Here is a 25,390-nt window from a genome sequence, read left to right on the forward strand (position 1 = left end):
CCATCTGGAATAGAAAGTGTAACGGCCAAACTCCAGGGAACTTTTCCACCTGATTAGTGGCCAAATTACCCCCAAGTTTACGCTAGAATACCCCTCAAATAGGTCTACCTTACAGTACCCTAGCCAAGGTTTTTTTTTTTAGTAGGGTAAAGATGATCAAAACCACTCGTTTCGCGGCAAACAATCATTGAAAACTTGACTTGATATAATGTACTCAGTCATAATTATACTTTTTGAGGATAATCATTGAGATCAAAATACTTCCCATTTTGATGACCCATGGGATGGTCCACCTTCCCCAGCTCAAATGGATCTATTAGGTAGGCTACTTTGAAAATAATCCCAAAGCTGTCCCATCCTCAAATTTGTTTCGACGGAAATCGAATCCCAATATGTAGGCCTTAGTCATTCTATGTGGCCGGATTTCTGTCAGAATCCTTATGCTATTTTTAAACGGACTTGTAAAGGAGTTAGTTTTGATATATACGGGCCGGGGATTATTTTGTGTCTTATGAAATTGTTCGGGTGTCAGCTGTGATGGACTTTTACCAGTGCGAATACTGGGCTGAATAATACTGGGCGGAATAATACAGTCTGCTGCGTTATAGTCTCATTCTGCTGAACAGATTAGGTGCAATGTGGGAAATAAACCTTTTCTTTGTTGAGGACTTGTGGTTCTCTAGACCATTAAAATAGGCTCCGATGTGCTCCGCTTTTGCTCGGGGCGAATTATGGTCTAGTGGTTCTCCGACTAACTCAATGCCGCATGGTGAATTCAAATTTCCCGCTTGTTGTCCACCTAGCGTTAAAAAGTGGAACTAAAGCTTGCATTATGGGTAAATTACAGTACCGAGAAGAAGGTCATCCCGGACTTTCGGACAAAATCCATATTTTCCAATACTTTGTGGCATTTTCTTGTAGCTGGTAAATTGTGTAAGCAATCTTTAGTACACTTAAGAATTTATGCCGACGTTCGTTGGTAAAAAACGCCTGTATTTTGTGAAATACAGAGTGAAATAGAGAGAACCGTCCCGCGCCGACGAAACAAGCTCATTTGCATAAATATTCGGTGAATATTCGTCCTTTTCGGGCCAACTTTCGGGGTATATTTGGTGCTTAATAAACGCAGTTCACCTGTTTCAAATACTTCATTCCTTTGCTGTTAATTTAAAGTATTGATTAAGTCAGTAGTCAGGTTTGTGGAAGTTTTGTTAAGGAGCGTGAGGCATTTAGTTGTGATGTTTCTAAAAATAGAATGACATCCGCCATTTTGTTGGCCAATCACCTTGGTTGTTAGTGTTTTCTTCCTCATCTTGACCACGTGTATTTGTTTACATGTGTAGCAGACGCTTTTTCCTGTCATTTCTTTATCAGAAATTTGTGTCTGATTGTTCCTTTCGCCATCCTCATCCTGGTGTTCCCTTGGCCTAGTCTGTGTGACATAGTGATATCTCTGAAGCTGACTTGACTATCTTGAGCACATCCTCGAAAATCCAGAGAGAGAGAGTCGGTCGTATCTACGTATCCTCGTCGTCCTCCCCTCGCACTCGTTACATAAGCTCGGTCGTTAGTGCCGACTGTTGGCCTGAGCTTCAGGATGACTTGAGCATGGCCGCTGGTTGTACCTGAGGAACATAGAATGGAGTGGAGACAGAAGAGAGAAATGTCATGACGCCCACACCAAACTATCGTCGCATGAAATAGAAAGCAACGCAGTTACACTGCACGGCTTTCGTCCTAGGCGGGGCATTATTTGTCTCATGACGTTTTTCTCCCAATCCTACAATTCAATCCCCAATATTAACACCCAAGAAAAGATAAAATTTATGAAATAGGTATTGGATAAAACTGGCCGACTTTGACAGTGACCATGAGCGACACATCCTCACTTCCTCTTGGGTGTCAGTATTGTTTAAAAGGTTTAACCCGGATTGGCTGTTGCATAGCCAAATTACTGACTTGTCAACACTTTTGATACAGTATGGATGATAAAATAATGAGTCGTTGTATCAAGTTTTAATTATCATTCGTACTTGGTAATCATTGGTCCCTTAAGCTTGTGATTATTTCACATTATGTTCATGTCTTTTTCAGATTAATAACCATGGATGAAGTTGACCCTGTTGTGGAAAAGGCAGTTGCTGAAGTAGGTATTACTCCAGTGATTCTGGCAGTGGGTGACACCGGAGAGACTGGCAGTGGTGATGCAAAGTATATCACTGCACAATCTGCAGATGGTGAAAGTGTCATGCTGATTTCTGAGGATGCCAGAGGTGATTCTGAAATACAGGATCAGGGTACTACTGGCGCTGTGTCTTACGTAACAGCTGTTGGTGACCAGGGAAATGTGATGCTACAGGTTGCAGGGGATGATGATAATACTGAGGACAATCAGACTTATATCCTTACCACCGATGAGGCTGGGGATGTGATACAGCATATTCAACAGGGTGAAGGCCAGGTTATAATGCAGGATGCTGATGCCTTGAATGGTGAACCACAAGTGATCCATGTCCAGGCTGATGGACAGACAGAATTTGATCTGTCTTCTGCACAGATAGTGACAATGAGAGGAGAGAGTGATGGAACAACCCAGTACATCACCCTGCCTACTTCACACAGTGGCCAAGTATTCACACTTCCAGTGAATCTGCCTGATGGTACAACACAGACTCAGATAATCACATTACCACAGGAGTATTCTCAGTTACCCAGTAGTGGGGGACAATTGGTTTTCTCAATGCCAGATGTAAGTGGGAATCAGACATCCCAAGTAATTACATCAATACCGTCAATGGAACAACCAATTTATTCACAAGCTGTTCCCTCTGCGGAACCAGTCATAAAAACTACTCTATCTTTCACTGAGTCGCCTGTAGGAAAGCTAACTACCAGCTCAAACATCCGAATGAAACCAATCAGCAAACCACCGCCAAGGGTGAAGGTGGTTCAACCTCAGAAGAAAAAGGCGCCTCCTAAAGCGCCAAAGCCTCCGCCTGTACCACCTCCACCACCCAAACCTGATCTGGAGAATCCTATTCAATTATCTGATGAGACCATTGTGGTTGTTGGCGGAAAGAAGTGTTTCCTGCGCTGTAACCCAGATACAGGTGAATTCAAGGCTTATCCCGTGAAACAGGAGGTTCAACCAGGTAAGGGCATCCAGTCGGGAGTTTGCAGTTTCGCACAATCGACAAAGATTGAATGATTAAACATTTAAATGAAACATGCATCTCTTCAGCTCTGGAATTTCCAGTGAGCGAATTAGACTTTCGAATCTGGTGGTCATGTTGATGGTTGGTTAGTTTGCTACTTTTTACTTTGATTAAAAATGCTTTACATGCTGAAATTATTTCATTATTGTGCTAGTTTAGCTCTGTCAAATTGGTGACTGGTCGGAGTGGTCCCTGCAGTCTGTCTGTAAGGTATTGTCTATTGATAAATTCACATGGCAGAACATCAGGACTGCCAAGTGTAAGAAACCTATGTGTATCATCTTGATTGCCTGTTGAAGCAGACCTTTACATCTTTTTCTCTTGCAACAGGAAAGAGGAAAAGAGGACGTCCGAGAAAAGAAGAAAGGGAGTTTGACCCTCATTTAGCCCTGTATAAAGAGGACCAGCAAGCTCCAGATGGAACCAGCATCACCTTAGTTAAGAAAGGAGGCTGTGACACTGACCAGACAAATAGTGCTGCTGAAGGGTTACTTGAGCTTTGCAATGTTGGTCCCGATGGTGTTCGTCGTAGTGCTAGAAGGAAGAAACAAGCCAGAGTATTGAGTGGTAAGGAATCAAAACATTACAGTAGAACCGCTCTTAGCAAACACCACTCTATTTAGGAAAACCTCTCTATTAAGGACACTAGTTTTGGTCCCAAATTGGTTGTTTCCATTTAATTTGACCTCTCTAATCAGGACACCTCTCTATTAAGGACAGCATTTGTCAGTCCCGATGGTGTCTTTAACCCTTAAACGGCCTACCGCGCATTTACGCGCGGTTTTTGAATTTCGCGCCCAGACGATCGTAGGACTATCCTACGGCCGTGGCAGAATCCATGTTTATCGGCAATGCATTCTGATCGATCTTCTGCAGAAGTCTGAGGTGTTTTTCGATAAAATTTGATCATTTTACTCATCAAAATGTCAAGACAAGGACAACTTAGCGCAGATGAAGTTGCCAGGATATTTATGGACATTCCTGACAATGGTAACGAGAGTGATGACCCGAATTTTACCGGTAGTGAAGGTGAATTGGAGTCAGATGTGGACTCGGAGGATGACTATGTACATCAATACATTAGTGATAGTGATCATGGTGATGGGGCTAGTGATGGGGGGCCTCTTGATGATGAAGACATGTCAGAACCCTCTGATTCTGATGATGATCAACCCCCTCCTGCTCCAGCTAGGCCCAGGGGTAAAGGTAGAGAAAGAGGAAGGGGAAGGGGGCCACCAGATTATGTTCCTAATTGGGGTGCAATGGATGAGGAGATAAATCTTGACTACCCTATTTGGCTCGCGGGACATGACGGTCCTACTGAACCACTCGATTGCACATCCTTGATTGACTTTTTTGAACAGATGTGGCCAGATGTTTTCATGCTGCAACTTGTCAATGAAACTAATAGGTATGCAGTCCAAAAGAATGCAGATGGATGGAATGATACCACTTATGAGGAAATGAGAGCTTTCCTTGGCACTTTATTTTTTATGGGGATCCACAAGGTGCCACACTTCGATGACTATTTTTCGGATGACTGGGTCTTGGGTGTGCCTGGTTTGCAAAAAGTTTTCAACAGGGCCAGGTTCAGGCAGCTATGGAGGTACATCCATTTAGTGGACAATGACCAAGCTTTGCCTGTAGATGATCCCAACTATGACAAGCTGTGGAAGGTCAGGCCCCTTCTGGAGACTTTGAGAACTTCATTCAGAGAACACTACGATGTCGGGCAAAATGTCTCAGTGGATGAACATATGGTGAAGGGCAAAGGACGGAATCCCTTCAAACAGTATATGCCCAAGAAACCAATCAAGAGGGGCACCAAGATATGGGAAATGGGATATTCCTGCTGTGCCTACCTGTATGACTTTCAGATTTATACAGGTGCACAGGGGGATCCTGAACAAGGACTCTCACATCGCATGGTTATGGACTTGTGTCAGGACAATCTCAGGGATCGCAATCATGTTGTGTACATGGATAACTTTTTTACGTCATTTCAACTCCTCATTGACCTGAAAGCCAATGGGATATATGGATGTGGAACTCTATGATCAAACAGAAGAGGGTTCCCCAATGCTTTCAAGGTGAAGGCCTTTCAAGCTCGGATGCAGAGGGGGGAATACCACGTCTTCGTTGAGGATCAGAATGAACTAAATTGCACTTTGTGGAATGACACTAACATGGTTGCATTTGCCTCAAGCACTCACTCAGCTAGGGGAAATAATACAGTCCAGAGGAGAGATGCTAATGGAGTTAGGTAGCCTGTGCCTGCCCCACCATGTGTCAATGACTACAATCGTAACATGGGGGCAATTGATGAACATGATCTCTTGTGCCAGTCCTATGCCACCGACAGGAAATCGAGAAGGTGGTGGGTGAGGCTCTTCCTCAACTTTCTCAATGCTGCCTTGGTAAATAGTTACATCATTTACAAGCAGAGCTTCTTTCTGATCAACAACCCCATGCCTCAGAAAGCTGTCAAACCCCTGTCAGTGAAGATGTTCCGTTGTCAGATTATCCATAGTCTGTGTGGCAATTTCACTTGCAGGAAATTGCTTGGCCGTAGACCACTGATTGCTTCACCAGGACTCTTGTTGAGGAAAGAGCACAAATCTGTCAACCTGGCTGACAAGAATGTTATGAAGAGGGGTAGATGTCACTTTTGTTGTCTTGGGAATGGAGCAGCTGCCAGACGTGTTGAAACGGTCTTTGGTTGTGAACCATGTCGGAAGCGCCTCTGCAGGGATGGATGTCATGATGAATTACGCAGAGTTATTGGACGCTCCCCCGCTAAATCGTGTCAATTGGACCCATTGCCGACATGGATGCTTAAAGGTGCTACAGACGAACTTGTTCCATTTATCAAGGCGGTCGTTAATGCATCCCTTAGCAGTGGTAGCATCCCCAACGTGATGAAGACAGCTCTGGTAACTCCGATCCTGAAAAAAGCATCACTTGACCAGAAGTTCTCCAGAACTATAGACCGGTAAACAATTTACCGTTCCTCTCGAAGGTTCTAGAGAGAGTGGTGGCCGCACGCCTCAACGACTATATGGATCGTCATCAACTCCACGATGTTCTTCAGTCTGCATATAAAGCAAACCATAGCACAGAAACAGCATTACTTCGTGTGCAAAATGACATTAGACGTATGTTGGACAATGGCAGTGTCGGGATTCTTATCCTCTTAGATCTATCGGCGGCTTTCGACACGGTGGACCATGAGGTGCTACTAAAGAGAATGAGAGATGTTCTTGGGATCGGCGAAAGTGCGCTCGCATGGTTCCGTTCATATCTAACTGGAAGAATCCAGTTTGTGAATGTTCAGGACAAACGGTCCACTCCTCATTCCCTCAAATACGGTGTACCTCAAGGATCCGTGCTAGGTCCGTTGTTGTTCTTGATTTACATCATACCACTGGGGCATCTTATAAATGCTCATGACATGGATCGGCATGGTTATGCTGATGATAACCAACTGTATACCGCCATTCAGCTGTTTCAGAATGCAGCTGCTGTTCTGGACAAATGCGCAAAGCTTGAGGTATGTTTGCTAGCCATTCAGGATTGGTTAACCGCTAACTTTCTCAAGGGTAATCCATCAAAAACTGAAATTGCTCTGTTCGGAACACTACAGCGCCTTCGCGCCCTTAGACTCGAGTCTCTCTCCATAGCTGGGATCAATGTTCATGTTGCGGATGGTCCCGTTCGGAACCTCGGGGTCTTGTTTGACTCATCACTGTCGATGGCTTCCCATGTTTGAGCTGTTGTCAGTTCTGCCAACTACCACCTCAGAAATGTGGCACTTGCTCGCCACCTCCTCACAAATGAAGCAACCAGGACACTGACTCAGGCCATGGTGGTATCACGACTGGACTATTGCAATAGTCTCCTACTAGGGGTATCCAAGGAACTTTCCGACAAACTTCAAGTGGTCCAGAACAATGCAGCTCGTTTGATAACCCGTACACCACGTAGGAATCACATCAGCCCGGTTCTAGAAGATCTTCACTGGCTCCCCGTCCATGCCCGTATCGAGTTCAAGGTGCTAACTCTAGTCTACAAGGCGGTAAATGGTATTGCCCCTGATTACCTGCAGGATCTTTTGCAGTTGTACACCCCATCGAGGTCACTCCGATCATCTGACAAGAACCTCCTATCTGTGCCGCGTTCAAAGACTACATCATTTGGTGGGCGTGCCTTCAATTTTCTGGCTCCCCAACGGTGGAACTCTCTAAGCTGTAATCTATGGGACACTCAGTCACTCCTTGCTTTCAGGAACACTCTAAAGACGGTCCTATTTCAGAAGTACTTTGCTCGCTAGGGGGCGCACTCGAACAATTTAATTGCTGGATTTGAGCGCCTTACAAGTTTTTATTGTATTGTATTGTATTATATGACTATCATAGGGAGGAGTTTGGAGCTTTGTATGGACAGTAGGAGTAGTAGGAGTGTGTTTCTAATCATTCTGGTGTAAATATTGTGAGGTTTTCAAAGACAAATTCATGTTATTGACGTTTTGGATTATTTTACATTTTTGGACGCCTCGGGCGTCACAGTATAGTGGATATAAAACACTCATAAAACTTTTTTTGGATGTGCTATGACAATTTCCTTGCTACACAGGACAGTCAGGATTATTTACAATATGTTTCAAGTGAAAAAACAGGAAGAAAAAGACAAGAAGATTGAGTAATATCAAAGTAAATTCATTTTTTTATGTTTATCGTTAACAATTTATGCTAATTAGCAGGTCAGCACTAATTAATTATGCATGAACATGTAAATTACTAACAAAATAACTTTTTTCAGAGACTACAACTAATGCCCTTTCAGGAAATGTATACATTTAATATATTTCAACCAGTCTGCTTTGCCCTAAAAATAAAATAAAATATGCTTTACCTAACTCTGAAAAAATATGAAAAATCCTGATTGATTCGGCTTTTTACGGGTTAATAGGGAGATTCTACTTTATTCTCTGTACATGCCAGGATAATTGGTAGGAAGTTAACTGATCTTATACATTTTGATAAAGTTCATTGTCAAATAAGTCATTTTGATAAAGTCGATTGTCAAATAAGTTGCGTTGCGATAAGCATTATGATGACATAAAGTTCTTATGATTTTGACTTATGTGCCTGGGGATGCATATTTTGAAAACGGGCTCCTGCTGGAAAAGGCTTTGAATCAAGTTACTTACTTACTTAGGACCCTTCGTGCCCTAGGTGGCACATGGGGCGTTCCCCAGGGTCCTCCACTCAAGTCTGTTGGCTGCTCGCTGTCTGGCTGCCTCCCACGTTAGGCCCTTCTCTTGAAGTTCCTTTGCCATGGAACGCCGCCAGGTCTCTCTTGGTCTGCCTCTATTCCGTCTCCCCTGTGGTGTCCATGTGAGTGCTCTCCTTGGCAATGCGTTTGCAGGCATTCGGAGCACATGGCCCAACCATTGCCATCTTCGTTCCTTCACCAATTCTGATATATTTGAATCAAGTAGTCTTGTTTTAAATTGCAGATTATGAGTTAGGTGCTGTACTTAGTGATGAGGAAACGGAAGACATGATTGTTGACGATGGTGCTGTCGAATATGAAGAAGAAGACGGAGAAGAGGATGAGGAGGAGATTGCGGAAGAAGCTCCTCAACCAAAGAGGGGGAGAGGTCGACCGAGGAAGTATAATCTTGATCCATCCATGTCGCCAGCCCTGGCACGGACGCCATCTAACCCTGCACCACCTGGAGGTAAGATCCCAAACAAAATCGACTGCGTTGCTGGGGGAGGTCTATTGTTGACAATTGGCTTCAGGTTTATTCTGCAATCTTTAGCTACACTGTTATGGTCATGAGATGCTACAATACAAACAAAATCAAAAGTTGAAATTTCACAAAACTTCAAAATAAAATGGCCGCTGATATTTCCGTGTAGAGAATGTGGTGTGCAGTATCAATACAACGTCTTATTCTTTCAGTGAAGCGTGGTCGTGGTCGGCCGCGAAGGAACCCAGCTCCAGTCCATCAACCGCCAGACTACACGGGACCCATTCCTGCCTTGATCATTGCCAATGCTAATGGTGGACAGACAATCATGCTGGCTCCAGGACAGGTTAGTTATGTTCAATTGTTCTTCTCTGGGTTCCTTCCTTCTCTTTCATCTTGACAACTTGTGGTTACTGAGTGAGTGGTGAAACCAGGGTACCGGTAGTATCTTTATGTCCCTCTCTTAATAAGAGAGGAACTCGTACATTTTGTAGCTCTAGGATCATTCAATTATGAGGACTCTTACTTCAAGTAGAATTCATACCTCATCCCATTTGTTGTCTTCACACATCATTTTGTGTTTAAACCTCCAAAGGCTGAGCTGGGTGTCAACTGGGATATTAAAGGGGGACAATAGGCAGGAGCAGTTGGGTTAAATTGGCCATCTTTAGGTGACTTATATACACAGTAAGGGCACTACGTCATTTTAGATTCAGCACTAACTATATTCAGTGTACAAGCGTGAATAGTTTTGTCGTTCTGTGAGATGGGAGAGACCCCTATGGCGACATTGTGTAACTTAATCTTGCCTAACTAGCAGCTGCCTTTAGATAGAATCCCTTTAAAATGACTAGTGTGGAGAAAGATTTGTCTTCAGATAAACAATTGTTCTTAAGACTACTCTGATGGTGTTACTGTTTTCTGATAATCGATCCTTTTCCCCAGAATCTCCAGACCCTCCAAAAGCTTCCACCTCTCTTGCCAAAATTGACGACTAACACGGAGGCAGGGAAAACCCCTGTACATGTGGTAGTGCAGTCAATGATTCCAACTGTAACCCAGGAAGCCAACAGGACGGACTCGATCCAGAGCCAGCCAAACGATGTCACATCTGAAATTGAGGCTGCGTTGACGCAGATTTGTCGCCATGAGAATCCTAGTGATGATGAAACATTACAGGAAACAGAGGAGGCCGCTGTTGTCTTGGCGGCCGAGGGAGCTACGCAGGAGATCAAAGTCGAACGAGGTAAGTTTTGAGATGCTTTGGTTATTTTGTGGGAAATTTGATAAATTATGAGTAGAAGAAAAAAAAATTTCTTCCCATAGCTCGCGCTGTCATTTAGGCTGATCTTATTTTCGACATGTGCCTGGTTTACTTTGGAGGCTGATCATACCTTAAACCTTTTTAAAAAATATGACTTGTAGTTACTGGATATTTCATTTTTGTTTGTTTCCAGTTGAATCTCCTGATAGCCAGTCAGTTGAAGATGATGACAATGGTCATGATGCGGAACAAGAAGATGGAGACCAGACTCAAGGTAAGTATATCAAGACTGTTGAAATCAGATGTCTAATTCTCTTGGAAAATGTTCAAATGTGACCGACCACGGCAAAATGGGTCGCATGTCTCACAGAAGATAAGCCTCAAATGACACCTGGACATAATAGAAGAAATTGATACACACAGACTTCACAACAGACAATAGTGAAATGAACAACCAGTCCGTCTCAACCTGTCAAGCTCGAAGCGACATGCGACTCATTTTACTGTGGTGGGTCACAAATTGTCCACACATGGCAACAGACGTCATCATCAGTTCATATTATTTAACCTTCTGTGACAATAATAGGAATTGCCTCTAAACTTTTGTGTTACTCTATTCTGATTCTCATCAGCAGATGCCAATAATGCTGGCGGGGCAAGGAAAGGGAATGAAAACAATCTACCCGAAGGTGTCACAGCTGCAATGGTACAGTTACCCCAGGATATGATACCAACATTTAAACCTGGCAAAACCCCACCAATAATACTTGGTAAGAATTAGTCGTGCGTGACAATTGAGATTATAAGGCATTCATCATTTCCTGGATAGAAATACAGTACAAACGGAGCCCGCAATCGGTCAGAGAGTCGCTCAGGGTGCTAGAGCCTCTCAGTATTCTTTGTACTGAATGTATTACCATTGCACCACAAGCCTGATTGCAGGACACCACTTCCTATAGGGACTACAGATCACGCAAAGTTTTTGACAAAAATATACCCTGAAGACATTTGCTTATTTCTGAGTTGATTGGAACTTGTTAATCTCTTCATCAAATGATTTGGAAAACAAGTGACATTGCACTTTCCTCTGGTAACCATGGCAATCCTATTTCCAGGTCTTAAGGCAAATGAGGACGACCTTAGTCAGTTGAGGTGTCCACGGTGTGATTTCCAAGGTTATTACCTGCAGCAGTACCAAGACCACTTGAGGGCTGCTCACGAAGCCGACCTGGAGAAATGCAAATGTTGTAACTTTGCCACGTTTGAGAAAGAAGACCTCATGAAGCACTTCAAGGTTAGTAAAATATCTGTAAAGGTCTCAGTGAAAATACCATGCTTTCCACGACGTGTCTATGCATCAAAACTTCGTTGGTGAAATTACATGCACCATGCTTTGCACAACGAATCTATTTATGAAAACAGGGGTGGTGTCAATGTTCTGTTCTACTATTAATCAATCAAAATCAATCAAAATGAGTGTGTTTATAGTGCCAGTATCCACTAAAGTGATCCGTGACATTTTACATTATGCCGAGCAGAGAAATAGGTTTTTAAGTATCAGTGTGCGCCAGCTGATTAGCAGTCGGTTCCACAGCTTGGGAGTGACGCAAGAGGCTCTGTCTCTGAAGGTCACCAACCTAGCCCTTGGCTGGTCAAAAAGTAAACCATCTGAAGATCTAAAAGTGCCGTCTACTATGATGTATGAGATTTACTCCATCGTCTTTTGTAAGTGACGTTGTAATTATAGACCCCACATACAACAAATGTGGGGTCTATATTGAGATGACTAGGAGAAGGTACCAGGCTTCTGCATTCTTCCCAGGTTATATTATAGAGGTAGTCCAGTAAAACTGCTATTTCAACTGAAAAACTGTCACCCCTGTCCCATCAAACTTAACTCGATCTAGTGCACCTGGCAAAGATTTTTTCGAAATTCAGATAATTTTGATGACTTTGAAGCGTTTTTATGCGCCGATTTTCTGATTTGCTTTCAAATCTTCGGCACGATTCTGTCAATCACACGTATATAGCATAAGCTCCGCCCCGTAATGGTGACGTCATATCCTCATGCATCATGGCGGTGGTATCTCTTTGCCGAAGTGGCGAGCTGTCGAGTATTTTGAGCAAAGAACGACGGTTGACATGGTTGAATGAAGGAATAAAATAAAGGAATAGCCTTAAATGCTTATCGATGATCCATCCTGCCCATCTGAAAAGGTTAGGGTGCTGTTTAAATGTTACTGAGCGTGTGATTTTGAGAAAGCGCGAGCGTGTTTGTCCCGAAATAGATCATCCGCGAAACGGAATAGACTTCACTCCTCCATACGTGTACTGTGTGGGCCCGTGGGGGCTATCAAATTTGCTGACAAGCAAATTTCAAATTTCTAGTTTTTCCTTTTTCCTTACAGGTAACTCACCCGAGGAACATCTGTGCCGTCTGTGAGTTCACAGCTGAACATGCCTATGTTATTAAGCGCCATATGATGCGCCATAATGCCAAGGGCTGCGAATGTGAACTCTGCGGTAGGACATATAAGGTAAGAATTGTTGTAAAACTGACTTGTTAAAGGCCTATGCCGTTCGTTAAAAACGTTGAATTTGTAATCGAATTTGAAACTTTTCAATTGCGTAAATAAATGCTAAATATAAATTTCAACATTGCCTTTCTGCAGACAGATAGACAAATACTACCTATACAAAGTTTCAACAAATTCATATCCATAATAACTGCACTATGGCATTGTGTATTAGTGCATTTCTATTTAACTGGACCACAAGTAATTACGAACGGTGTACCCCTTGACTTAATGCTATTATAATTTTCTGGTGTTTTTTTCTCATGTTTTCTAAACAATAAGGTCACTAGTGTGGCCATTGCTCTTCCTGTGCCATATCTGTTTCATATACTAAGCTCAATGCCACAGTAAAATTAAGCGGGTATAGTGAAGTTGCTATTTGAATTACAGTAAAACCTCTCTATTAAGGACACCCTCGGGAATGACAAGTGTTGTCCTTTACAGAGAGGTGTCCTGATTAGAGAGGTCAGGTTGAATGGAAACAACCAGTTTTGGATCAAAACTAATGTCCTTAACAGAGAAGTTATCCTTAATAGAGAGGTGTCCGCTAAGGAAGGTTCTACTGTATCTAGCTCAGTTCATTTTAAATACATGTAATATGTTTATACCTTCCAGTGTTTATATTCATTCCATCCCTGTTTAAAAAGTGGAAGTTGTGATCAGTGACTCTTCTTTGCCTTCAAGAACATTTCTTACATCTCTTGGTGTCATTCCATTATTCTTTCCAGGATTCATACATCTTGAAGATGCATATCAAGATGGTACACATGCCCGCTGAAGTGCTGTTTGAGTGTACAGTGTGTGCCAAAAAGTTCACGCGGAAGGCGCATCTGAAACGCCACCTACGAATACACGATCCAGAAAAACCTTTCAAGTGTCCACATTGTGATTATAGGTGAGGTTATTCTCCTCTGTTACTGTAAACTCGGAAATCTTCGTTGCCATTTAATGATACTGTCCTCAAGGGAGGAGGAATTTAATACAAGCTATTGTCCTCTAAGAAAACCCCCTTTTTTAATGCGATGGAGTAGGCACCAGGTACAAGGAATCATGGTTTACCTGTCATTCAAACGAAGGAAGAATCCGATATAGATGTTGAGAGAAAAATTCCTCCTCACGCATTCTCGTTGCAGCAGTCAATTGCACAGAAGTCTCCTTTGACACGTGATTATAAAGTCGGTGTCCCTAAATCAAGTTCGTGGGGTACCTCTCATACTGTGCGATGAAATCATTATCTGATAAAACCTTTTCCATTTCAGGGGCTGTGAGAAGTCTGATATTACAAAGCATCTGCTGATTCATGAAGAACCGAAACATTGCTGCGAAGTTTGTGGAAAATCGTTTAGGCATATAAAAAATAAGGAGCTTCATTTGAAACGGTATGTCTTTGCTTATGGGCTTGCTCTGACTAGCTTATTAGCTGCTGAAATTTAACGGTTAATGCATTAGACTAGAGTTGAAATATTAGCATGTTTAATGACTGCATTCGTCTCCCAAATTGCAAAGATGAAACAGTTGGCTTTCTTCCTCTCTGTACATACTTCAATGTCAACTTTTTGTCCTCGATATATATACAGTAGAACCTCTCTTAGCGGACACCTCTCTATTAAGGACAACCTCTCTATTAAGGACACTAGTTTTGGTCCCAAATTGGTTATTTCCATTCAATTTGACCTCTCTAATCAGGACAGCACTTGTCAGTCCCGAGGGTGTCCTTGATAGAGAGGTTCTACTGTATACATATTTACAAATACAGGTGAAGTCCATCAAGCATAGTGCTCAAAGACGGTGGGGCTATCACCCCACTACCGATCCAACCTCGCCTTGAAACTGCTCATGGTCCCGACACTAACTAATTTCTGTGGCAGGCAGTTCCAGTCATTTGGTACCCTGTAATATAAATACATTTATGTAATCATTACTTGGTCTACACTTCTTTGTAGTTTGCATATGAAACACAGTTTTACCACAGTTTTGTTCTTTGCCTACAGGCATAAGGGCCAACGAGATTACAAGTGTGGTGTGTGTGACTTCTATGGCTACACGTTCACAGACATCAGGAAACATATAGAGAGGAAGCATTCTGAGAATAGGATCATTGCCTGTGAAAAATGTGGCTCAACATTCAAGTCAGAAATTATGCTCAGGGTAAGAAACTAAGATAACTCTAGAGTGAAGTTTGATTCAATGAAATCGAGGGACCAGTCTGAAATAACTTGTGACAGTTGTCACAACCAGTTAACTAGATTAAAATATGTCCCATGCTGAATCCCCAGAATCTACAAGCACAAATGTCACTTGTTACTGATTTAACTTCAGGTCTTTATTAAACATTCAACGATTGAAAGGTCACTGGTTGATTCCAAAGATCTTATTTGATAAAATGGATCTAGACTTGAGTGTAGCAAAGATCTCTATTTCTGTATCCAGGAACACCAGAAGCGTACCTGTGATCTATTGATGATTGAACAAGCAATAGCGGCAGCAGCAGCCAACCCGTCAGGGCAGACGTCAATCGTGGAAGTCCCAGGCATCCCCTTGTCTGAGATGGGCCAAGTGTCTATCGATGGATCTCAAGTTATCTCAGTGGAGAATATTAGGATGCCAGGTAAGCGTATAGATATCTTGTATTATCATTCATTCACCTGAGGACGACCAATGAACTTGGTGGAAGATCGTGACAATGTGATACTTACAACAGAATGAGAATCCAAAAGAAACTTATGAGCCCGGTAATAGCACATGTCTTTAAAAGAAACTGTCTTTACTGCATTATTGTGATGTCAATATACAGTAGAACCTCTCTATTAAGGACACCCTCGGGACTGACAAAGGCTGTCCTTAGTAGGGAGGTGACCTGATTAGAGAGCTCTTTTCCTTCCTGCACATGTACAGTGCTTAGAAAATGTCTTTTTTACATTAATGTAGCACTTAAATAGAATAAATTATTATTATTATTATTAGAGAGGTCAAATAGAATGGAAACAACTAATTTTTTTCCAGTGCCTTTATTACCTACATTCCTCTCTTTTAGATGGTTCTATGGTCAGCCTTGCTGAGGCGCAGCATCTGACCGAAACACAGCTTGAAGCACAACAAATAGCAGTGAGTGAAATCCAGCAGATTGACCCATCTGAGGTAAGTCAAGAGATGTTTTTCTTTCTAAAAAAACAAAAGGGAGCAGCTGAGATTCTCTTGGATTCAGAGGGTAGAATGAATTTGGCGAAAAAATACTAACTTTCCTGGTAATTTGATACAGTTTCTCAAGGTATTTTAAAGTGTGCCTGCAAATGCAAATGTATTTGTTTCTTTCTTAAAAAATGCATGATACAACAGGAGACAAATAAATTCAAAAGACAACATTTTTTGGTAGAGATACTATGCTAACTGTCCATGTAATTAGGTGTGAAGACAATCCTTTAGCCTAAGGAGGATAAGCCAGCATTAATTGCTGTTTTTAGCAGGAACAAGATTATTTACACCTCTCTGTTGACACTAAGAAGCCAATTAGCCAAGTTAATTAGCAAACCGCATTCAAAATACCTTAATGGAGTAAGCAGCTTGACCACTTCCCCAGGTGTGAAATCAGGGTACATACTTCAACATGCTCTCAGAGCTCCTCAGTTCAGCTGTTGGCCAATAGATGGCTATGAACAAGAAGGAAGCATGGCCAAACTCAAACACTGTTGGTCTCTACCTGGACCCCCTCCCCTCTAGAAATATGAACAAGAGGCAAGACCACAATTGATTTTTTAAGCCTTTTAGCAGTTAAATTGTCAATGTTTGACCGCGACGCATCAAAGAATGCGTGGTGTTGTGAATCTGAAATTTAGATTATGTTATTCCGGACAGTCGGGCAAGTAAATGGTGAAAAATAAACTGGTGATTGAACACGGAAATTTTTTGATAATCGACAAATTAGACAGACTTTGATATTTCCACTCTAGCAAAATTCGAAATTAATTTTTTCATCAAATAATTTCTTTATATCTGTAGACTTGCCACAACAAATATTTTTTCAATACCTCTCCAAATATGTACTTGAGAGTTAAAAACATGCACTCGTCTAATTGATAGGCCTCGACCCTCCAACCTATGAATATTCATTAGTGGTCTTGTCTCACAATATGAACAAGACCCCCATGTTCTGCCATCAACGTCTTCTAGTAAGATATTATTAATTGATTCCAAAACAATATTCGAGAAGATGACATCATGATGTGTTTTTCTTTGAACCCCCCCCCCCCCCCACAAACGGTTTTCATTTCTTTGGCTTCATAACCAGGTTGACAAGCTCCCCCCCACCCCCCAACAACTCAAACTGTGGTTATGGGCACAACCCAAGCGCAGGCAAACTTATTGGTGATCAAAATCAAAGAAATCAATACGATCGGTATGATCAAGATAAAAAATTATTTTGATTTCATCAACCATCAGTTAGGCTAAAAGGGGTTAACTGTGATGACCCTGATATTTTGTAATGGCTAACATCATAAAGCGAGAATTCGACTTGGTCAATGATCAAAATCAGATAATACTGAACACTCTTGCAGAGCATCTTATGCATGTTGGCACTTCGCCCATTCATGATCAATTATTTTAAAATGATTTTTCTGCATCATTCAGGATATTCACCCTGTCATTCTGGATCAGCTGATCACTCCCGGGAATAATTTCATCAACCATCAGTTAGGCTAAAAGGGGTTAACTGTGATGACCCTGATATTTTGTAATGGCAGACATCATAAAGTTATGTACTTGACGGCTGGACACTCCTCCACTTTGTCATTTGATTAAAATAGAACAAAGAGAGCCCACGGTCAGTGGTGAGTTCAAATAGGATCCTAGGGTTAACTTGAGATGGAAAACATCTGCCTGGACAGCCTTTGTCTAAAATTGTGCCAACTTTCTAGTTCCAGCCCCATGGTAAAGGTGGCATCAGCCTCAAAGTGGCTGATAATATCAGGTTGCTTTCTCTTTTGGGTGGTGTGGACTTCTAGTAACTCAAAACTTGCAGAATCACTGGAAATAGAAGTCAGTAGGCCAGTATGTTGACTGCAGTATCATTGGCCTCCACATTGTTGCCTAAAAGCAGGATTGAAGCCTGTTTATGATTTTTTGCAGTCCCAGGTCATGTAGTTCAGTTGAGAACCTTATTATCAAGATCAACGTAACACGTGCTGGTGGTCTGAGCGAGAATTCGACTTGGTCAATGATCAAAATCAGATAATACTGAACACTCTTGCAGAGCATCTTATGCATGTTGGCACTTAGCCCATTCATGATTTTGTAAATGTTTATGAATGGTCTAGGCTGTCCATTCACGAGTCCCTGCAGCAGTTCAGGGACCATCTCAGAGGACTTTTTCAGAGTGGTAGGCCTCCTTAACCTCAGGGACCACCTCAAAAATCATTTTCAGTGGGCTTCATCAACTTCAGTAGTCTTTTTTCAAAGTTGTAGCTTTTCCCAACTTAGGGACTATCTCAGAAGTCTTTTTCCGAGGCCTAGTAGTAGTAAGCTACTCAACATCAGGGATCGCCTCAGAAGTCTTTCAGAGTGGTAAGCCTCCTCAACTTCATGGACCACCCATAGTGATAGCTGCTGTATGTCTAACATTCTCATTCCTAAAGTTGATACTATTGCTGTTAGTGATGAATGGCAGGGCCATCGTTCACCAACTAGGCTGCCTGAGTTCAGAGGATCATCAGTTCAGTTAATGGCCTGTTATATTACAGGCCACTGGAAAACAGCCTACCTCCACAATTCTTTGACGCGTTCCAACTTCAGGGACCATTTCAGAACTCTTATTATGCCTGCGGTTGGTTAAGACTTCGGCTCCCTCCAGGTGTTAGTTCAATGAAGAACACTGACTAAAAATTACAGCTTTAACTTGAGGAAGTGACTATTTGGCAAGCCCGGCTTACCAAACAGCGACTTTTTCTTGTCCTGAATGGAGAGCCGAACTCATTAATATTAAAGTAAAGTCTCCAGCTCGCCAAACAGGTTAGATTTTTTTACCTGTTTGGCAAGCCCGGCTGGCCGAACAGGGTGGCTTTTTAGTGCTGTTTGGCAAGCGGCTCTCCAAACAGGACAAAAAAAGATGCCTGTTCGGCGAGCGGCTTGCCAAATAGACCCGGCCATAACTTTAACATGACTGTTTTGATTGAAATCAAGGCCTAGACTACAGTGTGCAAAATGTCCTCTGGTGCTGGCCCACTAAAGTTAGAGACTGTCCGCTCTGTCTTCCAATAGCTGCATGGATCACTTCTGTAATCCGTCTTCTTCGTTTTTGTTTTGTCAGTAATCACAGACCCCTTGACTTGCCTTCCAGACTGATGTCAGTTTGTTTTTGTGACTTAGTTGTCTCTATCACTTCCTCAGCAGAAATATGATGCTAAAGCTTTTACACATGTGTTGTCAACTGAAATAATTGTTGCCAACTTTCTGTAGAAGAAAATATTGAGGACTGGATGTCAGTATAGATAAGTCAGTTTGTTCTGAAAAATTCCACTTCAAGTTATAAGTGCTTAGTAAAAACTTATCAGAGTCAATAATGATTTCATATAGAATGTGGGACTGGCTGATAAATGACACTTTGCCATGATAATGAAAAAGATACTTCAAACAGAAGATAATGAAACTAATCATCAACCATTTGTTTGTCGTCATTCACACCTTGATCAAGACCTTTGTATACCTAATTTCTGGTTGAAAACATTGATAAACACTTGTAAATATAGTCTATTTTAGATGAGTAAAAATCTTTAGCGATATAACAATACAGAAAGTTAGATTCTGTAATGAATAATAATTGCATCCATAGTCAAAGTGCTAAAACCACAATTATGAAAATATTGATACGACATTTCTGGTATACGGTAAAAGAAGCAACGGAAAAAAAGACGACGGAAAAAAAAGCCTGGTAAAAAAGACAACAGGTAAAAAAGGCAACGGTAAAAAAGGCAACGGTAAAAAAGGCAACGGAAAAAAAGACAACAGGTAAAAAAAGCAACGGTAAAAAAGACAACGGGTAAAAAAAGCAATTTAGTAGCCTTCAAATCAGAAATGCACTCATTGACAGTATGTTTGGGGTAGCACTGGAAAAGTCTACATAAGGTGCCGGCAAGCAGACTTGAGTCCAAATAGACCTGAACTTTGATTCATGCTAAGCCCTTGAAATCTAAGACTATTTCTTTGCTGTAGAGATTTGTTGGATTGTCAAACACCAACACCTGATATTCAAGGACACATCTGTGCACTTCCGAGATTTTTTCTGTTTGAGATTGGGACAGGTACTAAGTAGCCTCCTGAGCGAGACATCTGTTGGTCTGTGCGTTGCCATGTGATTGTTATTTTTCAAATTCAAACCAAGAATACCATCTCACCTTCATTGGCCCTTTGTTTTATTTGCACTGACAGTGGAACCTCCCTTAGCAGACACCTCTCTATTAAGGACAACCTCTCTATTAAGGACAATTTTGGTCCCAAATTAAGGACAGCACTTGTCAGTCCCGAGGTTGTCGTTAATAGAGAGGTTCTACTGTACTCCTGTTTCTTGAGCATTTCTTATGTAATTTAAAGTTTGCCTGTTAGAGGGGGAATGGAGGCATGTGATTTTTTTGCTATGGATATCATAATCAATCCTGCTGTACCCAAGATTGCTGCTTTGAAGGGGTACACCGTTCGTAATTACTTGTGGTCCAGTTAAATAGAAATCCACTAATACACAATGCCGTAGTGCAGTTATTGTGAATACAAATTTGTTTAAACTTGGTATTCACAGTATTTGTATATCAGTCTACACAACGGCAATGTTGAAATTTATATTTAGTATAATTTCCGCAATTGGACATTTTTAAATTCGATTACAAATTCAAAGTGTTTAACGAACGGCGTAGGCCGTTAAGATGAATATTAAGATTCTTTAGCTTAAAACTCCACACTGACAAAAATATCTTGATTATATTTTCAGGTTGAAATGGTGACGCATATCTCTGTCAGCCAGGGCCAGATAATCGACACCTCGACACTGAGTATGGCTGATCCGAATGCGTTAGCGGGAACGCGCATCTCCTCGTCAGACATTGTAGACAGTGCCGTCCATATTGTGGATATCAACGATACTACGGACCCAGGTGGTCAAGATCTGGATGAAGGGGAAAATGAGGAAATTGAACACATTGATGGGGTGATTCAGGAGGGGCAAGGGGTGATTCGGGAGGGTGCCGAAATTCATGAAGGAATTCGGGACGGTGCAGAAATTCAGGGCCGCGTGATTCAGGTGTCGGGCAAGGATGGACAGATTCACCATCTGGTTTTGCAGGAGGGCGGAGAAATACATCAAGTGATACGAGAGGATGGGCAGTTTCACCAAGTGATTGGGGAGGGTGGGCAAGTTAATCAAACGATTGAAGAGGGTGGGCAAATTCATCAAGGGATTGAAGACGATGGTGAAGAAATTCACCAAGAAATAGACAAAAGTAGTGAAACTGCGGAAGGCTTTGAAGAGGGTCCGAACGAGATCGAAAATCACGAACTTCAGGACAATACGCCTCAGGTCATGAAGTTCTCACAGTTACATCAAATAGCTGAAGTCATTACTAAAGAACAGGAAGGAGACGAACAGGTGTAACGTGCAGTGTTGTCTTCCTATAACTTTTACTGCATAAACCCCCAAAGTTTTGCACTTTCAGCATGAAAAAAAGGTGTGGCAAAAAAGCTCTGTACACAGCAGCAGATTCGGGAGGAGGCCTAGGGGTTGGCGGTGCCAGAGATCCTTGAAAGTGATCAAGAATTATTATAGTTGACCCTATGTTTTAAAGCCATCAGGCTCCCCCTCTTTTTCAGTGATGTCATGTTTTTCTTTAGACCCCCTGGATCACCTTGTGTCGATCCATTTTTGTCCAAATGCAAATAAGTACCAGTCTTATGATCCTTTCTTTTATGATTTGAAAAAAAGAATAGTAAAGTAGTTGTTTACAGATTGGTTTTCAAGTGGGTAGACCTTCCTAGTCATGAAAATATTTGATTCAAGTGCCTGGACAAATGTTCTTGTTGTGTCTAAAAGTAAAATGCTACGACTGCCAAATTGCAATGCAAGAACACCCACTGCATTCCATAAGAAAAATATTTCTCTTAAAAAATGTATGCACGAATGCCGATTCAATGTGGAGGAGGGGATTGGCAGAGGGTAATTGGCACCCATAACGGAATATTTGTGTCAGTTAGCGTTACTAAAAAAATGCTGGATTCATGATACTTTTCGTGACAAGGATTCGACCAAAAGAAAGCCAGTTCAATGTGGAGGAGGGAATTGGCAGAGGCTAATGGACTCGACCAAAAGTAATCGGTGTGGTGACAAGTGTTATTGTAGTTATATCACCAGCTGCTATCACCAAAGGGCAGAGGGAGGTTATTGAAACCTTCCTGCATGTTTTAGTGCAAGTCATAGAGGCAGTTCCCCACCCCCCAATAAGAAAGAAGTTTGACCTGTCAAATAGTGTTGTCTGGTGCCATTGTCACAGATAAACAGCAAGCCTTTCCCATTCATAATCATATCTTGAGTCTCAATTCACATATTACCATCATCTCATGATCTAGGTTTGTCTAGTGTTATGTAAAGAACTCAATAACGCCTACACTTTGACCTTATCTTCAGCTTGTTTTTCATGTCTAGAGAATTTCAAGAGCCTGCTTGTACTGAGTACCGAGTGTGATGTGAATGATGGCTACCACATTTTATGGGGTTATAAATGTTATGTGAATAATTGATTGAATGAAACTTTTAAAAGGTGAATATCTGATAAGTAATAAATATCGCCGTGTCTTCCAATTGGATCATCATAAAAGACGCCACAGTGATATTTTTTACGAATTTGTTGGTCTACCCACATAAAAAGCTGTGTTCAAATTGTGAATGTCCAGTTAAAATGCTTATTGCAACATGGTCAATGTTCGGGAAGCGTAAAAAATACTGATGAAGTGTTGTAAGTGTGATTGTTTTCTCCAATGTTGAGCAAGCCCATTGAAGCTGTTCGATTACCTGAATTAATACATCTCTATTTTCTATTGAATTTGGCATCTTATTTCAAGAAAAATAATATGGTCCATAATCACTTTGTAATTCAGATGATTGTTTTAAATCTGAGTCGTTATTTCCTTCCGGGTTCAAACAATAGGTGTTAGTCATTATGGGAGGCGGCCTCCCAAACAATATACCTGAATAGGATGTCGTGGTAGTAGTTGGGTGCAGTTATTCATGCATTTACACAAGATTGTACATGAATGTACAGTCAATCGTGGTCAACTTATTGTGATGCTGATGTAAAAATTAGGATATGATTCAGTAATATCCTGTGTTAATCACCTTTATCCCATTCAGGTTTCGGGTGGGGTAAAATGACTTAAAATTAAGGGGAATCAACACCTTTTTGGTTGATGCTGTTTTGTTAGACCTGTCATTATTTATGAAATTTATGAAAATTTCTATAATCTTACACCATTCAACTAATCACACAATACATGCATTTTAAAAACTTATGTTCAAATTAAGTTTGGTAATATATATGGGACAAAAATAAGTAGGACAAATTTTGAAACCGAACAAGCAAAGTTGAATGATGAGCTTCCTTCAAATGTTATTCCTTAAAGGGACACTATAGGCAGCAGCTAGGTAGGCAGGTTAAAGTTACACAAAGTTGCCAATAGGGTCTCTCCAATCCCATAATGCACAAAACATTTCACACATGTACGAAGAATATATTTAGTGCCAAATTAAACATGACCCAGTGGCATTACTGTGCATATTATTCACTCGAAGATGATCAATCCTGCCTATAGTCCCCCTTTAACAAATGTAGATTGATTGACTGTAAAATCAGTCAGGAGCTGTCATCACTCAATATAGGCCATGGGACGAGTGGCAAAAATGTGTCTAGAAAAAGGATTCCGTTTGACAAATTAGCGGGCAAATTGAAAACAGTCGTTTTTGGGTAATATGGGGGTGCTGATTTCAAAAATCAATTTTTCTCCCTCGTAAAGTTGCACATTAAGTCAGAAATGAGACCCTTAATAGGGCCTAATGGTCCAGAAGTAGGGGTCAAAAAGTTGATGTCATCGAAACATGTCAACATGGGTATCAAAATGAAGGTCTATGGGGGTACTTTAACATTGCATAGTTTTTGGCCCCCTTAACGAACCGTGGGACCCCCCCAGGGAGGGTCAAAAAGGGCAAAAGTGGTAAATTTGACCCTGTCCCACGATCTTCATAGGGACTATAAACGGATAAAAACTGTTTTATTTGACAGTAATCGTATAGACCTTCAAAATGATACCCATGACAACACTCTCGGGGTAAGGGTTGCCGAGATAGTAATATTGACCCCTTTTTAGGCTCCAAATTTAAGATCTCGAAAACCTTTTGCCCAAGGGTGTCGTCATGGGTATCTATGAAAAGGTCTATGTGAGTACTGTCGAATAAAACAGTTTTTATCCACATGCGGTGCCCATGAAGCTCATGGGAGGCGGTCAAAGTTTCCACTTTTGCCCTTTTTGACCCTCCCTGGGGGGTCCCACGGTTCGTTAAGGGGGCCAAAAACTATGCAATGTTAAAGTACCCCCATAGACCTTCATTTTGATACCCATGTTGACATGTTTCGATGACATCAACTTTTTGACCCCTACTTTGGGACCATTAGGCCCTATTAAGGGTCTCATTTCTGACTTAATGTGCAACTTTACGCGGGAGAAAAATAGATTTTTGAAATCAGCACCCCCATATTACCCAAAAACGACTGTTTTCAATTTGCCCGCTAATTTGTCAAACGGAACTTCACATTTTTCACACTCGTCCCATGGCCTAATATGTTTAATCTGATTCATTCTGCTGTAAATAGATAGGTACTGCCAACTGCCACGCCCTAAATCTCGTCATGGAGGTCGGTGCAGTCTGATACTACCGGAGAGAAAATCTCATATCTGAATGGAATATGTTTTCATGCATGTTCCATGAATGTATTATTGATATGGTTGAAGTCTATATTTCATGTATTCAGAGATATTAGTTTTACACACCAAAGAGCTCAAAGCACTGCCAAAGTGTAATTATTGTCTGGTGTCCAAATGTTGCAGGTCATAGTCAATATGTTCCATGTGGTAGCTTTCAGAAATATTGAGACTCTCCCTGAGTCACTTGTTAAAGGGATAATATAGGCAGCAGCTAGGCAGGCAAGAAAAAAGTTACATCAAGTCGCCAATAGGAGTCTCTCACATCTCACAGTACGTCAAAATGATTCGCGCTTGTACGAGGAATATATTTAGTGCTGAATCTGACATGACCCAGGTCCCTCACTGTGTACATTAGTCACCTGAAGATTGCCAAATTAGCCCCTCTGCTCCTGCCTATAGTCCCCCTTTAAGATAAATGTTTATTAAACAATGTTATGCTAAAAAATCCAAACTCTAATTTAGTTTGTATTACAGTATTAGATCATATACATTTTGACACTCTATTTCTGTACATATCTAATTTATTTATAAACAAGAACTTCTTTTGTAGCATTGTACATTATTCCAAGTG

General features: G+C 41.4%; 1 protein-coding gene across 2 annotated transcripts; it reads left to right on the top strand.

Moving 5' to 3' along the window:
* Positions 1-840: 840 nt before the first annotated feature.
* On the top strand, positions 841-23,781 carry LOC135488651 (uncharacterized). Of its 2 annotated transcripts, none has more exons than XM_064773303.1 (16): positions 841-933; positions 2,095-3,152; positions 3,546-3,782; positions 8,734-8,958; positions 9,186-9,319; positions 9,919-10,219; positions 10,431-10,511; positions 10,870-11,007; positions 11,353-11,531; positions 12,646-12,774; positions 13,542-13,708; positions 14,073-14,192; positions 14,805-14,961; positions 15,244-15,421; positions 15,848-15,951; positions 20,786-23,781. In XM_064773303.1, the coding sequence occupies exons 2-16, from the start codon at positions 2,105-2,107 to the stop codon at positions 21,443-21,445; spliced, it is 3,858 nt and encodes a 1,285-aa protein (XP_064629373.1). In that variant the 5' UTR covers positions 841-933; positions 2,095-2,104; the 3' UTR covers positions 21,446-23,781. The 2 variants fall into 2 exon arrangements, with proteins under 2 accessions (XP_064629373.1, XP_064629375.1); XM_064773305.1 differs by having other exon boundaries at positions 10,873-11,007.
* Positions 23,782-25,390: the final 1,609 nt, after the last annotated feature.

Source organism: Lineus longissimus, chromosome 5 (genome assembly GCF_910592395.1).
Source record: "Lineus longissimus chromosome 5, tnLinLong1.2, whole genome shotgun sequence".
In the NCBI taxonomy this organism is placed as follows: Eukaryota; Metazoa; Nemertea; class Pilidiophora; order Heteronemertea; family Lineidae; genus Lineus; species Lineus longissimus.

What these genes read in the sequence shown, in the direction of transcription:
- LOC135488651 (XM_064773303.1), top strand. Translation starts at nt 2,105, where the DNA reads ATGGATGAAGTTGACCCTGTTGTGGAAAAGGCAGTTGCTGAAGTAGGT. An exon ending in GAAACAGGAGGTTCAACCAG is followed by an intron (nt 3,153 to 3,545) that starts GTAAGGGCATCC and finishes CTCTTGCAACAG; the next exon opens with GAAAGAGGAAAAGAGGACGT. An exon ending in GGAGAATATTAGGATGCCAG is followed by an intron (nt 15,422 to 15,847) that starts GTAAGCGTATAG and finishes CCTCTCTTTTAG; the next exon opens with ATGGTTCTATGGTCAGCCTT.